This window comes from Lates calcarifer, linkage group LG4 (assembly GCF_001640805.2).
Source record: "Lates calcarifer isolate ASB-BC8 linkage group LG4, TLL_Latcal_v3, whole genome shotgun sequence".
In the NCBI taxonomy this organism is placed as follows: Eukaryota; Metazoa; Chordata; class Actinopteri; family Centropomidae; genus Lates; species Lates calcarifer.
In genome coordinates, this window is record NC_066836.1 from 14,741,782 (window position 1) to 14,767,271 (window position 25,490).

General features: G+C 41.4%; 2 protein-coding genes across 8 annotated transcripts; both read left to right on the top strand.

Annotated features, from left to right (window-relative positions):
- The first annotated feature begins 3,338 nt into the window (after nt 1-3,338).
- On the top strand, nt 3,339-20,711 carry LOC108883576 (transcriptional repressor p66-alpha). 7 transcript variants are annotated; one of them, XM_018676894.2, is made up of 11 exons: nt 3,339-3,523; nt 12,198-12,727; nt 14,482-14,614; nt 14,879-15,007; nt 15,131-15,208; nt 15,311-15,430; nt 15,728-15,922; nt 17,379-17,637; nt 18,131-18,558; nt 18,658-18,916; nt 19,430-20,711. In XM_018676894.2, exons 2-11 carry the CDS (start codon nt 12,201-12,203, stop codon nt 19,567-19,569), a joined length of 2,268 nt encoding a protein of 755 aa, XP_018532410.1. In that variant the 5' UTR covers nt 3,339-3,523; nt 12,198-12,200; the 3' UTR covers nt 19,570-20,711. The 7 variants fall into 7 exon arrangements, with proteins under 7 accessions (XP_018532410.1, XP_018532411.1, XP_018532416.1 ...); XM_018676895.2 differs by lacking the exon at nt 3,339-3,523 and adding an exon at nt 3,560-3,816; XM_018676900.2 differs by lacking the exon at nt 3,339-3,523 and adding an exon at nt 3,842-4,782 and having other exon boundaries at nt 18,658-18,781.
- A 763-nt stretch (nt 20,712-21,474) lies between these two features.
- ndufa13 (NADH:ubiquinone oxidoreductase subunit A13) lies at nt 21,475-24,881 on the top strand. The gene is made up of 5 exons (XM_018676907.2): nt 21,475-21,638; nt 23,408-23,486; nt 23,591-23,662; nt 23,769-23,838; nt 24,637-24,881. The coding sequence occupies exons 1-5, from the start codon at nt 21,545-21,547 to the stop codon at nt 24,754-24,756; spliced, it is 435 nt and encodes a 144-aa protein (XP_018532423.1). The 5' UTR covers nt 21,475-21,544; the 3' UTR covers nt 24,757-24,881.
- The last annotated feature ends 609 nt before the right edge of the window (nt 24,882-25,490 follow it).

Below are 25,490 nucleotides of genomic sequence, written 5' to 3' on the forward strand. Positions count from 1 at the left end.
ATAGACACATACGTATTTAACCCATCTCCTTTTAGATTTTGTGCATAACCTCAGTTCACCCCCATCGTCTCCACATATCCGTTAATTAAAAAAATAATAACACTCTTTTTCTTAAATGTCCCCTGTGCTCCATTTCATCAGGATTATTTTTATTAAGTTACTGGTTTGTTATATAATAGCTGTAAACAATTAGTAAACAAAACATGTACAGTTATTAAGTGCATGAGGTGGACAAAAACAGGCCCACCTGATAATATTAAGTAATCCAATACAACATTTTATGGTACAACCTTAGGAAATACGTTTGAATGAGGACTATGACCCCATAATGACCTGACCTTTATCATCAGCTCCACATACTGTAGGCAGCCATTAGAACAGGTCTGTTTTGTTGTTTTACATTGCCAAGTGTCCCTGTTATGTATTCACTGCCACTGTACATTCATTGCAAGATAAATTGAACCTTTCATTTACTGCCTTTAAATGAACCCATTATGCAAATTATGTATTGTGTGCAGGGCAATAGCCAAGATTTTCAAAGTCCCCACAGTGCACCCTGATCCACAACTAAAAACTGATGAGGCACCAACAGGGAAGTCTCTAAATAAGTTTAATTATTGGAATTTTATATTTTACTAATTTATCGTTTTGATTATGATTTTTGTGAATATTTCTCAAAAAAAGGCCAATCTGAGGAGAGAATAGTGAGTCACTTATTTATTTATTGTGCTGACAAAATTATATATTTAAATATAATCAATCTTTACTGGGTTGACTGCCAAGAAACTTGATACAGACATTCATGGTCCCCAGAGGATGAGTCTGGATGACTTGATGATCCCCTGATGTTTCCTCTTTTTCCATCAGCAAATGTAACATTTCACTTACTCACAACATGATCTGGCACAAATTTGGTTCTGATATTCACAGTTCCCAGAGGATGGATCCTAATGACTTGGTGATACCCTGACTTTTCCTCCAGCACCAACAGCAAAAACACATTTTGGAAGTTGTGAATGTTTTGACTATTGGATGAATGTCCATGAAATTTGGTCGAGACATTCATGGTACTTTGTGAACTCTGCTGATCCCATGACTAAGGCCTGATGCGTCATGGTCATCATACAACACTTCACAAACACAAAGAACCTGACGACCTTGATGACAGCCACAAGCTAAAATGCAGCAGTCTGACAATATAGTTGTCCTTAATACAAGAAGTATTGTTCCCACCATTGATTTCTAAAAATGACCAAAATCCCAGGAAAAAATGCTGAAGACATGATCCCTGCATCATGGCTGGCCCTGATTGCTTTTTGATCGAGGTATTACTGAAGCAACCACTACTTCTCCATGAGTCCACAGGAACACAGACAGTATTTATAGAAGGATTTATCATAACCTATAAACTCCAGAGTGTTTCCTCATCCTCATTAAATTTTTGCTTTGGGCAGGATGATTATGAGAAGATGGCCCCTTGGTGCAGATTTGATTGCATTTATGTGAGACAATCTGTGACCTCAGGAGATGAGTGGAGGGATGAGAGGATGGAAACAATCAGACGTGATGACACAGCATCATCTAGAGAGAGAGAGCTTTGTTTTTGTCATTTAAAGAACGGCAGGGTGAGGCTGACAACCCCACCACACCCCCACCACCTGTTAGAGAATAGTTGCCCCTGCCCACTTCAGTCTTTATGGAAGACCACTTCTCTTACTTAGATCACGGTATTTCAAACGCATGTGTGTGTGTGTGTGTATGTGCATTTACATGGGTGTTTGTGCATGAGGGAGGATTAGTTCAGTTCACAGGGATGCTTTGAAAGGATGCGGGTCTTGTCATGAAAGAGGCAGCCAGCTGGAGCCTTTATGGAGGCGAGTCTGCAACTTCTGACGTAGTAACCCTGCTGTGTGTGCTCTGGACTCACGTGTATGGGACTGTAACTGCAAGCCTGGCTGACTGGTCATTAATGCAACCCTTCTCTTAATCCCTACTGTAAAGTGCAAAGTTGATATTGCTGACTTTAATCTGAATCAGGAGACAATTGAGGGTTGGTGCTTGAGTATGGTTTTCTTTTTTCTTAGTTAATACAGAAGATGTACTGTTGATCTTTAAATCTTAATGTGGGGTCAGGGAGTCCAGTGTGATGCTAATGTGGGTCCTTAAGAGACGGAAACTAATTATATGATGCTGAGGTTGGGATAAGGACCCAGATGTGATGCTGATGCAGTTCCCCGTTGAGAGTCTGGAGGTAACTATGAAGCTCGGGTTGCTGCTGTAAGATACACAGTCAGACAGAGTTTGTGGGATAATATGATGCTGGGGTTTTCAGTCTGTGTGAATTGGGAGAAATATGCACTATACAGCATGTTTATATGATACAGTAGTCATTTGAACTCACATTGTGTATTAACTGGCTTTCCTGGCATGGCCTGATTAACCCATTAGGGCACAAATTTGTCACTGGGCCACTATTAACCCCCACAACTCCCACTCCCATGCACTCTGTCTATGTCGCCTCAGAGTTTCCACCTAGTACACTGCACACAGAAGACTGTGCATAAATCTCAGGTTTACTGTGTGTGATTTACTATCACTGGTGGTAATTTGATTAAACACTGTTCTGTCGATGAATATACTGTGTAGAAAACAACTGTGGTTTTAAAAGTAGATGCAGACACTGGGCCCCACTAGGAGATGAGAATAAGCAGGGCCCACATATTTTATATTGTACTTTATTGGTGCAATTTGCAGTTGATCATATTACCAAAAACCAATGGACTTGCACTGAATCCTGGGAGTTTTGGAGGTTGCTGCTGGTCTGAGGCGGCAGGGTAATTGAATAAATTGGCAGCTGTGTCTGGCTGTCTTGCCTATTATATCAGTTATACGCTGTTGGTGCTACATGGACTTCCCCACTGTTTACCATGTAAACTGATATTGTTCTATGTGTTACGTCTTTCTCATTTACCATGATTTTTGTATAACCAGATCCAGTGTGTTCAGTTTAGTGGCAGAAAAGTGCATTTTGAGAGGGGAGTCTTGATTTGAGGTTGCCAGTTTAAATCCTTACTGTAAGTTATGGAGGCAAATGCAATGCAGGTGAGTGTTGAGGGGTAAATGTTTGATGCTTTGGATTTGTAGCTCCTTATTGTGACATGATGAGTGTGTATAAGTGTGTGTGTTAAGGGAGGATCTCTGTACTTGCTGGTACAGTCATGGGTCACCCCCGAGGAGCCCGGGGCCCCTGACGCGGTCGTCCTGCTTTGGCCCTTGGTGGTCAGTGGCTTACATGATGTGATCCGGTCGCCCTGGTATGCCGAGGTGCGCATGCCCACTAAGAGGACGCAGCGGCTCCATGTGTGTTGAGGCGCATTATTTGGCAACAGACGCGGCAGCGGGGAGGGCCGAAAAAAAGAGGATATCCCCTGGATTTCAAAAAAGCAACGATTTATCGAGGTTAACTGCAGATTAAACATTCCTTGGTCGACCATCGGCGAAGAACGGGCGACAAAGCGACCGAGTAAGTTGACTGAGGTGAAACCGAAGTTTTTTAGTAAGTGGATCGAGGGGAGCCTTTTATTCGGACTCGTCGAGAGGAGCCAGGTTTTCCTCCACCTATCTGTGACGATAAAGAAGCTGATGGGCTGTTGAAAAGTAACACTTCTCCGCAGAGCCAAAGGTTGAGCACCGGGGAGGAGAGGAGGGGGGGTCTCGCTCAGCCGAAATTTATTTTATTTTTCGTTTTCTGAAGCGTGCCAGCATGTAAATGTGATCCCTGGGACTGATTTTGTGCGGTAGAAGTCGTTAAATGAGGTAAGGATTATAACGTTACATCGCCAGCGGCTCGTCGGCGGCAAGCTGAGCTCAGTCCGTGGGCCGGTCGATGAAATTCATGAGTTCCGACTCGGAGGTTTTTTCCTCGGGAGGGGACACCCAGGTAAACAGTCCCGGTGAGCCTCAGACAGCCTCACTTTTAACGCAGGGGGTTGAAAGTTTGTGTCCCCCCCTCTCCTTTGAGCCGACGGTTGTCCCGCATCGGGGTGCAGTCAGGTCACCGATTCGGGCTCGGTTCTGGTTGTGAGGGACGTGTTGATGGAGCAGCTGTCCGGCTGGAGGACTTTTACTACTCTGACTTTTTAGTCCCCCTCCCGCCGCACCGTCAGCCGTTTAACGGTCAAGACGTTAACGGCTTATATCCGAGCTGAAGTGGCTTCGTGTTTTTGTTTGTGCGATGTAGCTAATGTTAGCCCGCTAACTAATAACACGCTCACCTCCTCTGAGGCGGTGTCAATAATAAAAAAGCCGGCTGCTTGCACATGTAGTGTGGGCTGGGTTTAGTTTTTAAAGGGCTGACTTTGGTTTGGATGGTGTACTGGGTGGTGTAACGTTAATGGTGGACGCCGCTCGCCCGCTTTAAGCCCCGTGGCACCAGTGTTGGTTCTGCTATCTGGTAGCTAATCTTCCTACTTCTCTCTGTGACAACCGTAGTCTTCCTCCTCTTAAAGCTGAACACACACACACTCTGACACACACCGCACACACTCCCTCCCTGCCTCTTCCTCTCACCCAGACAGGCACACACATACACACACATTTCCAGCCACCACAGCCACGCGAGTTTTTGCGGCGCTTCTGGACGAAGCTGAGGCTCAGGATCTCCGCCATCAAACCCGTTTATACACATTTTCTCTATCGACTCTTTATCTGGACGCGCACAGATGGATTTTAAACCTTTTATTATTTAATGATTGAATATGACGGAAGCCGGCGTTGCTCATGGTATGTTGACAAACCCACATGCAGATACCGACTGCTGCTGTTTATTTGAGACAGTTTAATGTATTAAGATTTAAGCACTTTAGATGAAATACTGGTTTTGACTGAGGTTTACTGAGGTCTTATTACATAATACCTGCCCTGTTATTAGAGGTGTATATCAGCTGCTTCCTCAGTAGCACTAATAATAATAATAATAATAATGTAACCTACCACTTTGAACTCAAATATGCTCATAATTACACTAATAAAAAAGAAGTGAACAGAGGGCAGTGGTTTTAAATTGTTACATGAATGTGTTACAGATGATTTCAAAGAATATTTTCATTATTGCTTTATCTTCTGATTATTCTCTTGATTAATTGTTTGGTCCAAAAACCTCTAACAAACTGTCAAAAATGTCAATCATGGTTCCCCACAGTCCAACATAACATCCTCAGATTCCCTCCATCAAAACGCAGAAATATTCAGTTTAATGTTACCGAAGAGTAAGACAATCAGAAAGTTATTACATTTGTAAAGCTGGAACCTGTGACTTTTTTGTTGTTTGTGCTTTAAAACATATTTCAATGTTTGTTGACTTTGTTCCTAATTAATTTTCTGTTGATCAATTTATCAGCTAATGGCTGCAGCTCTTCTTTTTGTGTAAATATTTTTAACATTCGTACCCGTAATTATTGGTTAATTAGTACGACAGCCAGACCAGGGCAAGGCAACATAACACAACACAGGCACTTGAGGATCCTTTATAGGCAGGGGAGGGTATGATGGTGAAGTGGTTTGACTTTAGGAGACTTTCTTGCCTCTTTGTGGAGCTCTAGAATGAACTCTGTTGTTCATGAGAACAAAGGCCTTGTAAAGTGCCATTTAAATGTTAACAAACCATTGCACGCTTGCATTGTTAATGAACTGTCACTGTGAACAATGTACAGGTTGCCTTTTAGTGAAAAACACTGGTTAAAATAGAGGAGAGAGGAAAATACGGTGCTTTGACTGGGATTAGTAAACTACCTGTTGTGACAGACAGTGCAGAAGTTTTTCATCCACAGCATCATGCACAGGTAGTCCTCTCCATCCCTGAGTGTCAGGGCTCGTGGTATGAAAAATGACAAGACTTAGTGAATCAGAAGTTTCAGCCTTGTTATTTTACACTGATCACACACAAGACCGATCCAGGGTTGTTGTGTAATCACCTCTGTTCTGGAAAGGGTCGTCTGCTGGCCACATTTTAAGCTGCTGCACATGACTGCAGGGGTCACAGGGCAGCTGTTTGGTCAAGCCTCTGTGACTCCATCAGATATATAAGGAGCAATTTGCTCTCAAATTGCGTTTTTCTGCCTGTTTTGTGTAGACAGTGGTGTTAACTGCTGAGCAAGCCAGTGACCCACAGATGTTAGTTTTGGCTGTAACCAGTTCCAAAGGTAAACTTAAATTCCAGCAGGGCAGACTATATTGTTTTAGTGTAATCATGCAGCAGAGGTTTTGTTTCAAGTTTGTGCTTGGGGACCATCATTGCTATCATTTGTTATTCAGGCAGATGCAGCTAGATAATTGATAAGAATATTTTGCTGGCACAGCAGTTTTACAAGGTAGTGCAGCTGTGTGGTTGCATAGCTTTCTGAAAACCCTGTGCAGTGTAGAAATATGTTTTCACAGGGTAAAGGTCTGTCAGTGGGTAAATAAAATACTGAACACATACTGTACGTGCAGCCAGACATCGATGATGGTTGAGAGTGAGCCTGCCAGTCTGAATGAAGGATGACTGAGTGACTGATGGTTGACATGATCCACGAGTGACTAGATGAATAACCACCTCAAGGCAGGAAAAGAAGACACTCAGCAGAAAACCAGACAGGTGTAGATAAACTAGATTTTGACGAGTGGTGCCCTGATAGTGGCAGAAACCTGATGCCAGATTAAAGTACATGTATTCTGCGACTGTGAAAGCCACACCTGCCAAAAGTCAAGTACCTGCATACAGTGCAGTTTGATAATGTGGTAGTGATCATTGTGATTTAATTACACTGCAGATGTTAATGGGAGTTTAATTAGATAAATACTTGGAAAACCCTTTTAAAAAGTATTCAAATGCAGACTGTGCAGAGTTCACTTCCCAGTGAAGAAGTTCACCAGAGAGTGGTGACCAACCATAAAATAATAAGTCAGTTTATTACTTTTTAAAGTGCACTCAGCCTCTCTACAGTAAATGTGTTATTTGGACCACTGTTGGTTAAGATGTCTAGTATCTTTTAACTCATTAATTACCCTGATAATGATATGATGATGATAATATACAAAGGTAATATGATAACTGTTATTTTGTTAATGTAGCCTGAATAATGAGCACACACAGACACAAGATTATTGTAAAAATGACAATTATTTTTGTAAATATCAGTTTTTATATTTGTCTGCGCACCACTGTAGGAGCAACTACAAAGTATTTCCTGCATTAGTGTGTTACATTTAAACTGATACCACATCACCAATCAAAGCACATGTTGTAATTTATTTCTTTGAGGTTTGGCTGCAAGAAATTTTATAAAACATCCTCAAACAGTGTAACATTCAGACACTTGAGAAATACTTCTTTTTAATGTAGCCTCTGTTTCTTCTATTTTAGTTGCTCATCATTAAATTTAGCCTATATAAAGCTTCTCTTTGGTCCCAAAGCTGCCAGATTTCAGCATTTAATGAAATAATATTCATACAAGACTTAAAAATGCAACTACTTCTTTTATTACAGTTATTTTCATGAAGGGAATCCCTCTCACACACCATGGACTACTGCTGTGTAGTGTGACTTACAATTTCTAACACAATAAATGTGTGATAGTTACACACTGTGTGTTAACAGCAACACCAGGTAATGCTGCGTGCAGTCAGTTGTGCTGTTGTTGGTGGTACGCTTAATGTTATGTTGCTTTTCTTAACAGCACAAACGTAAAGAAAGTTCATATCATGATATCACTGCTATTTCTATCAGTGTTCCATTTGCAGACCTTGTATAGAAATATCGCTCACCCCTACAATGGAAGGCCCAACAGCATGCTGGGAAATGCACGGTTACTGTAGAAAGGCAGAGAAATAATGTGTTTTGTCAGCAAAGACAATGGAGACAATGTAACTTTTTTCCCTTGTCAAAAGGATTTGGTCCAGAGTATGTTGATACAGTTGAGAGAAGTGCAGATGGGAAACTATTGCGCTGATTAAAAAAAAAAAGTGTTTAAAGAATGACAGCCAACAAACAGCAGCAGGACACAAACCTAAAGACAAATCACCATGACCACCACCACACACCATACAATGAAGTCTTCACAGTGTTGTTAAATGCTGTTTGAGGATTTCCATCTTATTTGAATATTCATCAGGATTATATTGTTATTGAGATAATGCTGAAAATTGCACCATGAAACTTTCATAATCACACATGTGTACTGATAAAAGTAGCATAATACTGACATTGACCGTGTACTGTAGCACTTATTCTGGTATGTGTGTTGAGTGCACAGTTTACTTTTTGTAAGACATGAAAAGTTGAGTTTTCCTTTCAGTTTTAGTTGACTCTAGAGGATTTGCACTGGTTGAATATGATGTCAAATTCTTGGGTGGATGGGAAGGTAGGGGGTTGTTCCACCATATGAGTGTGTGTGTGTGTGTGTGTATGTGTGTGGGCTTGAAGGAAATGTGTGTAAACTGCCATGGAGATGAAATGTGAAACCTGTCAGCCATTCAGATCCCCTGTTACAAAGATAGGGTCAGTGTCCCTGTAAGGTTGGGTGGTGGTGGTGGTGTGGGGGTGACGTTCCCTGTATCTAACTTCTTCCACCAGCATCATTTCACAGCTATATGCACCAGAATCAATAATGCCATTATAACCCCACCCCCCCCCCCCACTGCAGCGCACACATGCATGTGAATATACACACTGTATAATGGCCGTCACTGTGGAAGCCCAATGTCTGCTCCAGCACCTGAAGGGTTAAAACTAGCTTCAGCTTCTCTCTCAGTCATACACACACACACACACACACACACACTAGCCAACCGGTTTAAACCGGTTCTCAGGAAAAGTGCTTTGTGTGTCCCAGTGAATCCTGGGAAGGGTCATGTCATGTGTGTCTCAGAGTGATGTCAGAGTATTAAAAAAAAAAAAAAAACTTAGTCAGCTCTGATATCAGATGGTTGCACTCCATGCTTTATTGTAACCCTATATGTTATATAGGTACATCTTGGATACACTGAGTGTGCTTTATGCTCGCCACCATAACCGTTCTGAGAACAGGAAGGGGGGGCAGGGGGGGTAGGAGTGTGTGTGTCACTGAGAAGTAGCCCAGGTTGTAAGGGTTAATTGTAGTTGCCCCCCCCCCCCAAAAAAAAAAAAAAACCATGGCTTCCTGTAGTGTGTCGCTGGGCAAACTGAGGGCCTCAGCAGACTTGGCAGGGCTGGGCCTCCATTCTGTAACATACATGCATGAATATGACTCAGGATGTAACCGTGCTGTGTTTCTCCTTTGTGGTTGTCCACTCCACAGCGACAGTGTGAGTGTACGTCTTTTACTTGTGCTTTCTCTTTGAGATTCTGTGAACTTTGACCACAGCTTATGTCCTGCACCACGCCATATGAGTCAGCACATGTTTACCTTCTGCGCATTCGATAATGGCAAAAGTCATTTCATTGAGTGTGAATACATGTATCCAGCGTTTGAGTCATATCCCAGTTTTGATCTCATTCACTGAACCTTGAACTTTGAAAACCTAGTTATTGGTATCCCCATATACATGAACATAACATTTCTGACGATCAGGTGTGTCTTGATCCTTCAACATCTGAGCCACAGTCATTTCTGTCCGAACAGTTATCTCAGGAGTTTGGTTTCTGTCTGTGTGCTGTGTTTATGCCTATGCTTGATGTAGGAGCTCCATCTGACAACTAATAACAGAAAATGAGTGTGAAAATATAAAATATGCTCTTCATATTGATCTTCATTACACAGTTTACTGTAATGTTTTGTTGTTCTGACTAACTACTAGGTCACATCACTTGGTGACACACATGTACACAAGACAATTATTGTCATCCAGGAAGAGACCACTCCCCTCACTGTAAGGTTCAGGCGTTCAGGCCTGTACTGTTCTCTTAGTCTACGCCGCACATGCGTCTGACCATATCACTTCTCTCCACATCTCTGTAGACCAGCGCCTATGGTTTTTGCACCACTGAACTCTCAAATGTGCACTCGTCTTCGTAATGAGGGGTTTATGTACCGCAACCCTACTATAATATCCCTCTCTATATAATTGTCGACTCTTGTTGCTGACAAAGTCTGATCACTTCTTGCACTGACATTCTCAGTCACCTGAGGAAGAGTTGATCTTCTGTGTTTTCTACATATCGCACTAATACACGAGCATCATGGACATCAAATCATCAGCCGACAACAATTTCCAGGCCTATTTACTGATGTCTTTCCCATAGATCTAAATGCAGGTGTCACTTTAGTCACTGTTCCTATTGAAACACCAGCCAACAATCGTTGAGACTGAAGCTCCTGCCATCTGCGCCCCAACAATGAACCGTCTTTCGAAGTCTCTTAGATCTTTTCTTCCCATCATCCAGATACAAAATCACAATCAAGTCTGCTCTGCATATTTAATATATGCCATAGAGCATAATTGGATGTTAACTGCCTAATTGTACTATGCTCACCTGTGTGGAAGCATCTCTATTCATTATGTTTCTCCATTCATTTATTCAGGTCTTTCCTTTAATTTGTCACCTGTCTGCATTTAATATAACAGGCTAAATTGGTGTTGTTGGATGTCATACACCTCTCTCTTCCTTTGTTTCCTGTCTCTCTACAGACATTCAATAGTCATGTAAAGCAAAAAAGTACAAAACAAAATCATCTGACACTGTCCCTCCAATTCTGATGTCGAAAAGGCGTGGTGTCTTAAGGGTAAACATATATTGACCCATATGGTCTACCATCTCCCTGTGTCTCCTCTCTTATCTCTGACCTGTCACGGAGGATTCAGAGCAGTCACTGCAGGGATAATGTCTGTCTGTCTGTACCATGTACTGGAGCAAATCTATGAGCACACACGTTCCCTCTGTAACACTCATCTGTCTGACACAACAAGCTGCTGTATGTCTCTGTATTCGCTACTGACAGCATGTCAGTATCTGGTGGGATTGAATTTGTTGTACAGGGGATATCACACATTAATGGATCCGATGCTCCTTGGTGCCAGACTCAAGCAAAGAAAGGTTTTACACGAGATAGAGTCTTTGAAATGAATGTAAAAAAATGTTCACTTGCATATATAAATTACTTAAGTGCTCCTAGTCACTGGTCATTATGAATATTTTAACAGAAATCATGCTCCAGTTAATTTTAGATAGTCCCCAAGTCCTTTTTAACTCTGATTTGATTATGATGTTGTTCTGTTGTTCTTCCAGCTGTTTGATGTCGCACTACAACATTTTTTGTTGTAAGCCATTACAGTCAAGTGATCAGCAGATTTTTTTTTTTCTTTTGTACTGAACACTGAGTGCTCACTGAGAGCTCTATCCTTTTTTTCTGTTTCTCCCTCTTCTGGTTTCTGGTTTAGACTGAAATTTAGATAATTGGATGTTTTGGAATTACACTTGAGGCAACATCTCTGTCACGTGACCTTACTAATTCAACATGTTTTGTCTGGTCACCATGTCACTGTGTGTCTCCTGCAGCTGATTCAAGGTCAGTTTTGTCTACCTCAGTTCAAAATGAGAGATTAAAAATCAAAACTGCACTTTCAGGAAAATGGATAACAATTTATTATTAGGTAATAGCTCTGTGGTGTAGGTTTATCAGATAATGTCAACATCACAAGAATAAAATGTGACATCCAGTCAGAGCTTCAATTGTCTTTTTAAACATTTTGAACTTGAGCCAAATTTATTTGCCCACAAACATCAATTACCTATGCATTTCAAGGGTTTTCTTTCTGAGAGTTATAGATGATATAGATGATAGACCTTGTGGTGACCATAATGTGCATGGTTTATTTTTTGTTCAATATGGAGATGAATAGAAACGTGTCAACTCCTTTCAATACCTAAACTTACCCTGAAAGCCTCATCATCAACTTCAACTTGTTAGAATTTTTTTTTGCTGCCTGTTTACAGTGTTTACACATGTAATTTCAAGCAAAATGTTCAATGTCCTGCTATTTTCAGCATAAGCAGGCACACTTCAGTTATGTACTTGCTTGGCGGCTGTGATTAGATGTGACATGACTCTGCTGTTCATCATTGGTATGGGAAAAGACTTAAATACTGAATTTCTTTGTCTTGTGGGATTTGACCTATAACTGCAATCCTGTTCAATAAATAACAGTCCAGATAACACAGTTATTTCTTCTTTTATCTGCAGGGGATGTCTGAGGAGGCTGTCCGCCAGACACGCAGCCAGAAGAGGGCACTGGAGAGGGAGGCTGCTCCCCAGTCTATAGAACCCTCCGATGCCGAAAATGAAAGCAAAAAGCCCAAATTGGACCCGTCTGAACCCACAGCACAGGCACAAACTAAACCAAAACCAGACCCTGTACGGGCACAGGACGGTCAGAGCCGGACTAGCAGTGGATCAGAGCACGAGACGGAGCAAGAGCAGAACCGGTTGCCATTATCTTTAGTGTTACCTTTGGCCTCACAGCCGGCGGTGAAAGATGATCAGGAGCTTACCCAGAGACCGCAGACGGTTGAACCAAGCTCAGACAATCGGACTGACTGCAACGACAGAGCCAGCAGGGCGAGGACGGAGCCAGCTATGGATACAAGGAGCCGGGCCCGACTAACGGAGCCAAGGGCATCCAGTGGCATGCTGGCTGCAGGCGAGGTGAAGGCCACCATTAAAGTGGAAGTTCAGACGGGAGAGCAGCCCGTGGACATGAGCACCTCCAAAGGGTAAGGAAACGGTTCATATGAAGTACCTGTCAAAAAAAAATAATGGAATGAATGTGCAGGAAACTTGATCTAACTAGAAGCTATCTGATTTATCTGATAGACTGGAGACTTCTTGCCTAAAAACAAAACAATAAAAACACTTCTATGAAGGATAAATGACACTTAATTCAAATCTAAAGAGACTAAAATGTTTAAAGTTACTTCAATGACCCTGATGTTCTTTAAACTTATTGTGTGGAGGGGGATGGGGAGGTGTGGGGGGATGTTGTGCTCAGAGGTGATGTTTAACTTTCTCTTTTAGCCTACCTCCATTTTCCCCCCACTCACCACCTGAACCCTAAAAACTCCCCTCACACAAAATGAAGCCGTGTGTCACAAACCGGTTCCAGCCGGTTGTTGCCATGGTTTCCACAGTGGAAGGAACAGTGAGGGGAGGGGTTGGGGGGGAGGAAAAGTGAGTGTGTCACGTGACGATGACTTTGAGGTCATGTGACTTCTTTGGAAGAGTAGTGATTAATCCACAGGAAGTGATGATGGCGCTAAGCCCTGAAGAGAGACTAATACACACACACACACACACACACACACACACAAAGAGGACGGCTAGGAGAGACAGGCCTCACGTTGTCATGCGTCGACTTTAACGACTTGTTATGCCTCATAGAAATGCATAATCTGTGTAATCACAAGGCCATCCTTGTTTTTTATGGGAGCATTACTCGTGTTCTTCAGTTTGTGAGCGTCACTACTCAAAGAATTTAGGTCATCTGCTCTCACATACAGCCTACAGTTCAACTAGTCGCTTTGCAGTAGATGCTATACGGTATGAGTTGGGAGGAGTTAAATGTAAAATGTGTATAATCGCCTGATTTTGTAGACAGAAGTGAGGGTTGATCCAAACTGCCTTCAAGATTCCCGCTTGCTTTAATTCCCTTAGCATGCTTTGTATGATGTAGTCACGCAGGTCAACCCCAAATGCCTCAGACGCCTGTTATACCCAGCCACAATATCCTGTTTCAACAATTTGTGCTTTCAAACAGCCATTTCATTGTGACTTAAAGACCTTTACTGGAGCTTTAAGTCCCACCTTGGCCCTACTTGGCATTTAAGACTGTTCTGTTATTGTTGGAATAGCATCAACATGAAGAGAATCTTTGAGGAGAGATGTTTGGACTTGCTAGATTATAGTGCAGAGAATCAACCCGCGGTCATGAATTATAATTGTGGTTGAGGAGCAGACCTCCGTGAATACAGACATCATTAATGGATGCTAATATTTGAGCCAGTTGAGGTGTGCTTGCTTCTTCATCTTCCCTCAAACAGCTATAAAATGTTCTTAACCTCTTCAGCCCCACTGGATCAGTCAGTGCAAACTCACACTGTGCAGCCAAAAGCTGTTTAAACCCAAATTACATTATTTAAAATTCTAGTGGAGATCTCAATGTGTTCAAAAATAGAGACAAGCTGATACACAGTATTTATGATGCTGTCACACACTGTGGAATAAGATGACTGTAACAACCTTAAATCTACTTGAGGGGAAATAAAAGTGGAAAGGTGGATGTTAAGGGTTTAAAATGGATTAAATAACTTATTTCCCAAACTGGAATTGGCTAATTATCTTATTTTCCTTCCTAACATTTTATTTAATAATTTTGCCATAACTGATATAATCCTGTTTTGTGTTCACGATGTACAATGTTAGTGCTCAACTTGTAAAATACTGAAATATAAATTTGACTGTCATTGTCCAGCAGCATAAAACGAGAAAAGCGCCCTCCGTCCCCTGAAGATGATGATGTCATCATCCTGTCAGATAATGACTCTCCCAGCCCACCCATGAACGGCCTGAGTCACTTTAAGGAGCTGGACACGGACCTGCTCATGGTGAGAAACATAGAAGCTACAAGTCCAGTTCAGGGCAGCTGCCCTACTGAGATAGAGCCTTAGATTTAAGATGAAATTACAACCTAGACTTTGGCTATGAGCCTTTTCAGATTTTTTAATGTGAACATGAGAAAGTGGACCTTGGTGTGAGTTATTTTCAAACCTCAAGGATTTTAGATACATGTGGCATTAAAGTAGCTGGAAAGTGTGTTTTTGTCTTTTGTACTGTGTGGTGGTGTAAGTGACGTTCTGATCTGAGTGCAGAAGAGCAGCCCAGCAGAGAGGGAGCGCATCATTAAGCAGCTGAAGGAGGAGCTGAGACTGGAGGAGGCCAAGCTGGTGCTGCTGAAGAAACTCCGACAGAGCCAGATACAGAGGGACACTCTCCAGAAGGTAAACAACAGTTATTACCCACAGCAGCACAGGGTCACACAGAGTCACACATCCCCACAACACAGGCCTCAATTCTCTGTTTGTAGTTTAATATCTTTCCCTGTTTTTTTTTTTTCCTTTCAGCCCTCAGGTCTCTCCGGCTCCTCTGCTCCTCCTCCTCTAATTCGAGGAACGATTGCAAGCAATAAAGGTTCTCAGCAGGTTAGTCCTTGAATATCACACATTCACTCAGACAGCATATCAGTGTGAAGCCCCCTCATGCTGTAGTTCATACTGCTTCTGACGGTGGCTTTTTCTGACCAGATTTTGACAGGCAGGAGTTCAGGCACAGTCATCCCTCCGCCACTGGTGAGAGGAGGGCAGCAGGTGTCGTCCAAACATGGCTCTCAGATCATCATGCCGCCTCTGGTCAGAGGGGCACAGGTGAGTCGGTGGGGAAATGTTGTTAAGATATTAAAATGCAGTTTTTAATATATTTAAATCCCGTCTCTGTCTGGGCAATGATAGCCTGAAGTATTCAGTGTTACTGCTGTCTTTCACTCTCCAAGACAAACTGCTGGGAAATAATCACATTTAAACTTAGGACTTATGATCTCTCTTTGTGCCTCTCTCTCTTTGTGTGTGCCCTTTGCTTTGGTGCTTTTGATGTCCCGTCCCTTGCCCTCCACTTCCTTTATCTGTGATGTCCCTCCGTGTCGTCCCTCTCATTGTCCTGGTTAGCCCATCTCTGTATCTCCACAGCAGATCCAGGCTCTCCGCCAGCAGCAGCAGCAGCAGTTGGCTGCCTCCGGAGGCTCGGGCTCAGGGCCTCCTCCTCTGCTTCTGGGCCCCAGGACCTCAGCCCCTTCAGCGCAGAGCCAGAGAGGAATGGTCCAGCCAGGCCTCATTAGAGTCAGCAGTGGTGCTAACATGCTGGTCAGTATCTCACAGGTGCTTCCGAGTTAAAAAAAAAGAAAGAAAGAAAGAAAGACAATATATAATATGTACACGTGTTTTACTGTTCTGGGTGGAAGAAATACTATAACATCCTACAAAGGTGTGCTTGTTGTTACTTCATGTGGATGCTTATAATATATATGCAGAGTCTAACAGTAGAAAGCTGTTATTACATTCATCTGCTGAAAAAGAAAAGTAACTAATTTGGAAGCCAGTCATCTTCCAGTGTGCACCTTACACAAGTCTGATGTAGAAACATGAAACTTTAATGCACATACACTGAGAATGAACCTCTCAAGGAAGTAGGATACATCTTATGTCCAGTAATAAACTTTTTAAAAAAAAAGGAATAATATTTACATATTCATTCACATTCTGCATTTCTAATGAGGGAGAAGACAGAGGTGTCATTTTAAGAATTACTTAGTAAAAACTTTTTATGGAAAGAAAACACGTTAAGCACTAATCTTTATTCCAAATAATGAATTGTGTCTTATGTGTTTTGTTAAGTTTTCTATATGATGGTTCAAAAACAAAACAGTTTTCCAGTTAGCACAAAAGCCCTTAACGTTAACCGTTTCAAGTGAGTAAAAACAATTTATCTGCTTATCAAACCACCAATAGGAGGCTCCGCAGGTGTTGCTAAGTCTGTGTCCGCAGCAGCGGCAGGCTAGATTCATATTTGAAACAATGGTTTACAAGAAAAGGAAAATTTGAAGTCTTTTACTTTTGCATCGACACTGGAAGAAAAGACAGCTGGCAACAAGACGTACTAGGTTTCCTCCTTCCTTCCACAGCCATTGTTAGACAACATCTTACTGCCTATTAAAACTTACGTCCAGCTCAGACTCTAACTTACCTTTTGGTAAACATGGCACAGTTACCCATAACCAGCTTTTTTCTGAGAACTAACAGGCAAAAAGTGAAGGTAACAGTGCACTGAAATAAATTAGGTAGCGAGCAAGCTAGGCATGTCTGTGCAGTAGTTACACCATGAAGTGGTTGTTGAATGCATTTCGACAGTAGTTTCAAAACGTATGATTTAGCACAATTGTACGCATTCATGCCTGGCTTGTCAGCTACTCACTACCACACACAGCTATGAAATTCAGTGGTTACTATATGATTATTATAGCTTAGAGCCACCTACTGATCAGTTGTGTTTTATTTTTATGCCCTTTATGAAAAAAAAAAACTGAACAGCAGGCATGGATATAAGCTATGATAGTCATAGTAACCACTGAATTTTATGCCTGTATATAGTAGTAACAGTTGAATGTATTTTTGAACAGAGCTCCAGTTGTCTGGGTTGTATAAATGAACACCAACAGGACTTTGTTCATTTCTGTATTGCTCAAACAGCTCAAAGATTTCATGATTTTGACTGGATGTCTAAACCTGTCTCGTTTCTTCCCGACCTTGTGTGTTTTCAAAGGTCTCGCCATCCAGTTTGAAGGGCTCCTCAGGAAGCAGTGGTGTGTCAGTGGTTAGCGTGAACGACTCTCCAGCCAGTCGCCAAGCTGCAGCCAAGCTCGCCCTGAGAAAACAACTGGAGAAGACTCTCCTGGAGATCCCCCCGCCCAAGCCCCCTGCCCCAGAGTTCAACTTCCTGCCTTCAGCAGCCAATAATGAGTTCATCTACCTGGTGGGACTGGAAGAAGTAGTGCAGAATCTGCTGGATACCATCCACAGAGGTGGGTTGGTTTTCTGTTTAGATGGCTTTTGTCTGCAGGTTGTAGAGATAAAACAATTAACCAGTTTCCACTATATTGTCAGGAAAACATTCTCAAACTTCTACATTGTAAGGATTTGCTGCTCTTTTTTGTGATGTAAGACAGTAAACTAAATATTTTTAGGTTTTGACCTTTGACTGGACAACAAGAAATTTTCTGTTATTAAATTGTGATGGGCATTATAGACTAAATAACAAATTTATTAACCAAGAAAATAATCAGCAGTTGCATTAGTAATTAAAGTGGTCATTAGTTGTAGCCCTAAATGTTTGGGTCTGTTTCCAATAAGTTCTACTAATTATCCTGCCCACTTTAATTGAATTGAAATATTGTTCATATGAAGTAAGATGTCCTCACTTTCATCTCTGATTTCTCTGGATTATCTGTCCTCCTGTGTCTTTCTTTCAAAGTATTTCTTTGTGTCTCTGGGTTTCCCCCGTCTCTCTCCTTCCAGGAAAGACAGGTGTAGCACTGTCCAAGCCCATTATCAGAGACCCTTTCATCTGCACTCAGTGCAACACTGACTTCACCTGCCGCTGGAGGCAAGACAAGACTAAAGGTGGGGTGGTGCTCTGTGAAGACTGCATGTCATCCAATCAGAAAAAGGCTCTGAAAGCTGAGCATACCAGTAGGCTGAAAGCTGCGTTTGTCAAAGCGCTGCAACAAGAGCAGGAAATAGAGCAGCGAATCATTCAGCAGACGTCCTCACCGGTCTCCCACAGTAGCTCCTCATCCTCTTCATCTGCCTCTTCGTCGCTGAAGGCAGAGCAGCTGGTGTCTCAGCAGCTGAAGCAGGCTCAGGCTAGAGCGTCCTCCCTCCACCACCACCACCACCAGGCCAGCCGAGGAGCCAACATCATTCACCATCACTCCATCAAGCAGGTTGGAATTAGTGTTTTTGTTTTTTTAAGACTACCATTTGTCTAATTAAAGCCACTGTAAGTCAGAACCCATCTGTGTGTCTCTAAACCCCCCCCTCAGAGCTCCCAGGGCCAGCTGTCCCACGGTGTCTCATCAGTGGGGGTGAGGGGCGTCCCCCATTCCTTCTCCTCCTCCTCCCAGCTGCAGAGTGCAGTGGCGGCCGCAGCCTTGGTCAGCCGGCCAGGTAAGCATGCCCACGTTTCCCACCGCTCTGTCCAGAGTTCAAAGGTGAGCAGCAGTGGGATCGGCGGCGGCAGGAATATCAGCGGAGGTAGTGCCTCATCTACTGCATGGAAGAAGCAGAGCAACAGCAATACAGGTAGACTCACATTAATACCAGCCCGACTCTGGCGCCTGACATCTGCTCTCTTTCAAATTCCTGTCTGGTCCAAAAGCAATCCTTACACATCCTAAATTTAAATTTCTCTAGTGTTAAAGAATCATTTACGAAGGTGCATTTATCTAATATAATCATACACATCAGAGGAAAAATAAAGTACAGTTAAGAAACATGCGACAGGAGATGTTTTCGGACAAGGCATTCCCACTCTCCAGCCCCCCACTCCCCACCCCCTCTGCAAATGATTTCCAGCTTCCCACTATAGTCCCTCAGTTTGGTGGTTTATTTTTTTCCTGGGTGTAACTACTGAACCTCAGAGTAGAAATTCTCTAATTTTTCCTTTGTCTTGTCTGTGTGTTGTGGGGACATCGGTGGCTATATATTCAGGTTATAATCGCACTGCTTTTTCTCTTATTTAACTCTTAAAGTGTTAAAGTGACTGCACTCAGCTCCCTCCTCACCCTGACCCGCCGCTCTCATGCATGTTCACAGGAGTGACCATGGCCTACGTGAACCCCAGCCTGACGGGTCACAAGACGTCGGCCACCGTGGACGCTCGTCAGAGGGAGTACCTGCTGGACATGATCCCCTCTCGCTCGTCGATCTCGCAGACTGCAAACACATGGAAATAACTGAGATACTCTCCTGTTCATTATTAGTTTTTGTCCAAGTTTTCTCAGCTCCGATAATAAGGTCAACAGCACCCCCTGGAGGACTGTTAAGCAAATACAATCTCTCAAAGTGAAAAACGAAACAAAAAAAAAAAAACGTTCCTTTCGTACCTTTGTATGATCGTTGTTTTAGTTTTCTTATTTTCTGTTGTTTATTTTGAGGTTCACTGTTCTTTGGTAATTGTGCAGAAACCATTTTGATTTGATTGAGGCAAAGAAAAAAACAAATACTTGAAGGGCTTCCCCCTGGGTACTTCTGTCCTCCAGACTGGATAGATAAATAATGGTGCAGTAGGAGGTTATGTCAGCACCGAGTACTTTGATAAACATGAGTACTCCACTCTAGGCTTGTGAGCCTTTTCTGCCATGATGTGGGTCAAACTGACCTGACCTTTTTGACACTTGAATGGTTATAGTCATACCCAAGAATTCACATTCAGAATACTTTTATTATAAGCAACAACAAAATAACTGAGTTGTAAAAATTTTCAGTACATCACCCCTGTAGTTAAAGGTTTGAATTTATTTTGTATTTACGGTAAGTTATTTTGTTTTTTGTTTTTTTGACTGATGTTAAAAATCACTCAGTATATTGTGGTTTCCACAAAATGAAGAGTTTATTCTAGCTTTGTATTTTTTTTCCTGTTTAACAGCATGCCTACCCTTAAGCCCTCTGTTCATTTTGCACCTTAGCTGAAGAAGCATGGTGTCATTGCTTAATTCATCTGTAAGTACCATCTGTAATTTGCTTATTTTATATTATTGTCAACATTGTAAAATTAAGTTGAGTGTTATGTCATTGCTGAAATAATGCAAACTCTGAAGGAGCTGAATTTGCCACACTGGAGCCAGAGATCTTGCCTCCAATTTATACCACCACAGTCCATGCATATACCTAGCCCTCAATCAGTTGTTAAAGGGAACATCTCCCAGCTACCAAGACCCTGGAATACACAAGACCGTTTTTATCTTGTACCTCTCACTATATTGCATAATTTCTCTGCTTCCTGATCTTAATTGCATTGTACAAACTTATGTTAAATTTTATTTGGTTTACTTTTTTCCTAGCTCCTAAAGAAATAATAAAAAATATACATTTTAAACACTTGGTTTCATTCATGTTTTGATAATCTAACACTACTATCAGATTCTTTAGATCCTTAGAGAGCAAGAAATGCCTCCACTGGGTCTCTCAGAAATCAAAGAGGAAAGAAATTAATTTAAAACAAGCCAAGACAGAAGAGGACAATGTACATTTCAGTGAGCATGAATGAAGCATAAAGGCTGAACTGGAGACGCAGTAGCAGCTGGCAGGTGAGGTGGAAACAGGAAAGACAAGTTGGTGAGACCACAAATCATCGGGAATGAATGCTACACATTAAAACACAAGTTGACATATTTATGCCAGAAGTCAAACAGCCACAGGCAGCCACACCCTCTATACATTCAAGTATGAAAATCAGTTTAAAACTTTAGGTAACACTGGAATGCAGCTAGACTCAAATACTGCACCTTGACTTGAGTTTCCATCTTCTGATACTTGATGCTTCTACTAGTTAAGTTATACTTTCATTTTCCTACATTTATTTGACACATACATTTGCTGATTACATCAGACAAATGGGATTTTGGATGCAGGATTTTTGTTTGTAATAGAGTGTTTTACACTGTGGCATTGGTACTTTTATTTAAGTAAAAGATCTTAATAGCTCTCCCACTGCTGCTTAGATGTGCACCGTTGAGGTAATCTGTCACAAAACACAATAAGTCTGTTTTGAATGCCTGTTTATGTTGTCGATGATGATTTTAAAAGTCTGTCAGTCTTCTCATCCTGACCGGTGGGGGCGATAGAGAGGCGTTGCAGCTTTTGCGCAGGAGCAAAAAAGAGTGCGTTTTGGTGACGTCAGCAGCGTGTTTGAGAGAGTGCTGGAGGAAGATGGCGGGGTCCAAGGTGAAGCAGGACATGCCTCCTCCGGGAGGCTATGCTTCGTTTGATTATAAGAGAAATCTACCGAAACGAGGACTTTCGGGTACATGCACCACATACTCAGTTAGCTACATTTTCAGCTTTACACACGAGTTCGTGTAAAAGCTCGGGCTATGTGACATTTGCTACCTACTAAGCAACGGCTAATGCTAACAGGTCAGCGTCAGTGAGATGAAAACACAAGCTAATCTGCTAAAATTATAATCTTAAAGTTTAGTAAAGCCTGATTGATTTGATTGATTTCTGTGTCTTTAAACAGCATAATATGAAAAACGGTAAGGTGGTCAAACAGCAATTATGTGCGACTAACCATTGACAGTGATGATAGCTACTTGCTAACTAGCTAACACTGTCACTTAACTCACTGCCGGCTCAGTTTTATCATATTATTATACATTGTTATAGATGTTATATGAGCTGTAGAGTTTATTTACTGCAGTTTACTTCAAAATCTGCAGTTAAGCATAGACATTAAACTTTTTTTGCCTGGAATTTTAGTTAAACTCAAAATCACTCAAAACGCTGGATTACATGTTGAATAAACAAGTCACCAAAAGACGAAATATTGTCAGGTGAGACAGTATCTTTTGTCAGAATTTGTGACTAATCTAGCTATTGCCATCAATACTTTAGATGTGACGATACAGTGTGCGATCATAGTAAAAACGTATGCATTGATAATATAGCTGAAATTACTAATCTGGTAAAAGAATATGATGGGTCAGTGAATACAGTGTAAAACTGGTAGCTGTGAGTATTACTGCTACAAAACACAGGTTGTGAGCTGGGGATGCTGAGAATTAATTCTATCACCCACATAGCAAGAGCTGCAACAAGTACATTCATGAATCAAACACACATTGGAATTTATTTTGGCCTGTAATTAATTACACAGACTGACACAAATGGAATCAAAATATGCAAATACTTCCAACAAAATAACACAACAGAAAACATTTTTAAAAAACTAACTGTGTCTTTCCATCACAAGTTTCCAGAGCCTGAACTAAGTGTTTGCAGATCACTTCATATGACCAACACTCAGTGACATTGTTGTTGATGAGAAACACCTGAAATCTGGCTCAGCAGTTGTAAACAAAGGGAGTCACAGTGGTTGCAGACACTGCCTACAGATGCTGTTCAGTTGTGATACTGTTTAAAGCTGCAGATGCAAGGAAGGTAGTCACGTCTGCAGTTCTGACACTTGCATCACTCGTGTTTTATATTTTACATAATAAACCTGAAAAATGTAAGAGTTTTGCTGACTGTAACATTTTCTGCTGAGAGCTGGGTAGAATCCAGGGTCCATGCTGCTCTGAATATCATCATCACCTGTGCAGGTGTAGAGGCCGTTGTCTTCTTTGACCACACTAAATCTGCAGAGCTGAACTGCTGCAGGTATTTGATGTGTTGGTGGCAATATCTAGAACTGGTCTGACAGTTTGACTGCCTTAAAGTCAAGATGCTTCCATTGTAACATACAGCAGCTGCGTCAGACCAGTTTGATCAGTTGTCTTAAAATAGTCACAGATCTCATGCAGGGTCTACTAGAGATTCATTTGTTCCACCTTTGTAACATTAGAAAAAAACAGGGAGTTAAGGAGCTTAATTTTCTTTTGTGTCTTTCATCAACTTTGATGCATATCTAAAACATACAATAGTTATGTTAACAAAGTAGATGTCTGGTTTATTTTGACACCGAGACTGACCTGATAATGTGGTTGAGATGTTACTCAAAACCCAACTCTAAATCATCTGTGGTAAAATAAAATATCTTCCTAATTTGTGACTAATGAATTCTTCAATAAACAGGATACAGCATGTTTGGGATCAGCATCGGCCTCATGGTGTTTGGTTACTGGAAGCTGTTCAAGTGGAACAGAGAGAGGAGGTAGGAAAATTCATGTGCTTTGAATGTTGCTTGCAGTCGAACTCTGTTTAATGTTCACTGTCAAACTAAAACTGATGGTGATGTTGTGTGCTTGTGTGTCTCAGGCGCTTACAGATTGAGGAGATGGAAGCCAGGATAGCTTTGATGCCCCTGCTGCAGGCAGAGCACGATCGAAGGTGAAAATAAAAAACTAACACAAACAAACACATTGAGTGTTTTAATCTGACGGTGATATCCACAGGAGAGCTGTTTATGTAACCGTTGGATTTCTTCTCTGGCCAGGAACTTGCGGATGCTGAGGGAGAATTTGGAAGAGGAGGCGATTATCATGAAGGACGTCCCGGGTTGGAAGGTAAAGAAAAATGTTGTTGTCTTTTTGTTCTAATATCCCACTGCTCACTACTTAATTTATTGTTATTGGGAACATTAAATTATATAACACTGAGTACACATGGTGATTCATAGTTATCATAGTTGTAAGTCAAAAATGACTGCTGGTCTGTGTTTTTGTGACAAAATATTTTAGTATTTCATATGTATTGTTTCTTTTTACTGTGGGTCTTTTAATTTTTAAAGATAATTGAAGTTTTTATTAATACCCAGACTTTTCATACATGGGTTAAAAAAATGACCCATATACATTTCTAGTTTGAATTTAAATTCATCTATATTAGTTATATCTGTCAGCTGTACGATATGTACTCTGGACCATATCTCAAGCAAGTATCTCAAGTTTAGCATTTCCCATGGGTTGGTGTGTATTCCGGTTAAAGTCCCCACTGTGATATGAGAACAAGGAACACACAGACACAGAGAGAGACCTGATGTTAACATTTTTCTATTTATGTTCTTCATTCCTGACCAACATATGGAGGAGTTTAGGTTCCATTTACCTGAGTGTGTATGCATATATGGGTTTACAGTAATAGGAAGCACGATTTCATAAAATACATAATTATATCCTATTTTTAGATCATAAGATGCAGTTGTTTTTTTTTTTTTACTCTTTGTCAGTATGCTACCAGCACCAGTGTTTTTATTTATCTGGATAATCCAAAAGAGCAGCATTTATAATTGTCAGTAGATCCAGACGCAGGTTATCGTCCGTCTCTGTAATAATGTAACCTGTGTGTCTCTCTAACACGTGCAGGTCGGTGAAAGCGTCTTCCACACAGACCGCTGGATTGCCCCTCTGTCAGAAGAGCTGTTCAACCTCCGGCCCCGCGAGGAGCTTTTGCACAAGCGTTTCGGCTTCTTGTGGTACATGTAAACACCACCGAAATGAATGGTCCTGAGCTCCACCACCTTCCTTAGCCTGTACCACGTGGACTTGAGCCCTCACTCATTTCAGCTTGTAAATGTTCAATATTAAAGTATCTTTTTTTCTGTACCTCATCTGGTTTACCTGCCATGATTTTGTTAGTTTAAAGTTAACAGCATGAAGCTGATAGGATTAAGTCTAGCAGTTGAAACTATGATTACCCTGGTAATGTACCTGAGTACATTTTGGAGGTAGTTGTACTGCACTGAAGTTTCAAAGATATAAATATTACTCTAAAGTATATAAAGTGGATAAAATCACCTTGACCAGCAACAACATTAAAATGCATCAGGGACAATGATACATCTGATCAGTGTGCACATTATTCACTGATCTCATTAACTACTTCTCAACTTAGCCTAAAGCATCTGCACATTCCATCTGATGAGTTTACATGTGCAGACAAATTCAAAAGGCTCAACACACTGAACTGAAAACATGCAGGTTGGTGCATCAACTTCTGTTGAAATTAACCTTCCAACAGAACTTAGCAAGAAACATCAGGCTACCTGTTTTATCACTGATTTACACTTCATCTCTGTCAACAGCAAGTCCACTTATGTCTAATATAAACACTGAAATTTATGTCGGCCTGATCATCTGAGTAACTGAATTTGGCAACTTTAAAGTGTGTGAAATAAAACAATCAGCAGTTAATCTCCCTTCAGTTTTATTTTTGAAAT

Coding starts and splice junctions, on each gene's coding strand:
- LOC108883576 (XM_018676892.2), top strand. Junction 15,008..15,130: donor AGAGGGACACTCTCCAGAAG/GTAAACAACAGT, acceptor TTTTCCTTTCAG/CCCTCAGGTCTCTCCGGCTC. Junction 17,638..18,130: donor GCTGGATACCATCCACAGAG/GTGGGTTGGTTT, acceptor CTCTCCTTCCAG/GAAAGACAGGTGTAGCACTG.
- ndufa13 (XM_018676907.2), top strand. CDS start 21,545: ATGGCGGGGTCCAAGGTGAAGCAGGACATGCCTCCTCCGGGAGGCTAT. Junction 21,639..23,407: donor ACCGAAACGAGGACTTTCGG/GTACATGCACCA, acceptor TTCAATAAACAG/GATACAGCATGTTTGGGATC. Junction 23,487..23,590: donor AAGTGGAACAGAGAGAGGAG/GTAGGAAAATTC, acceptor TGTGTGTCTCAG/GCGCTTACAGATTGAGGAGA.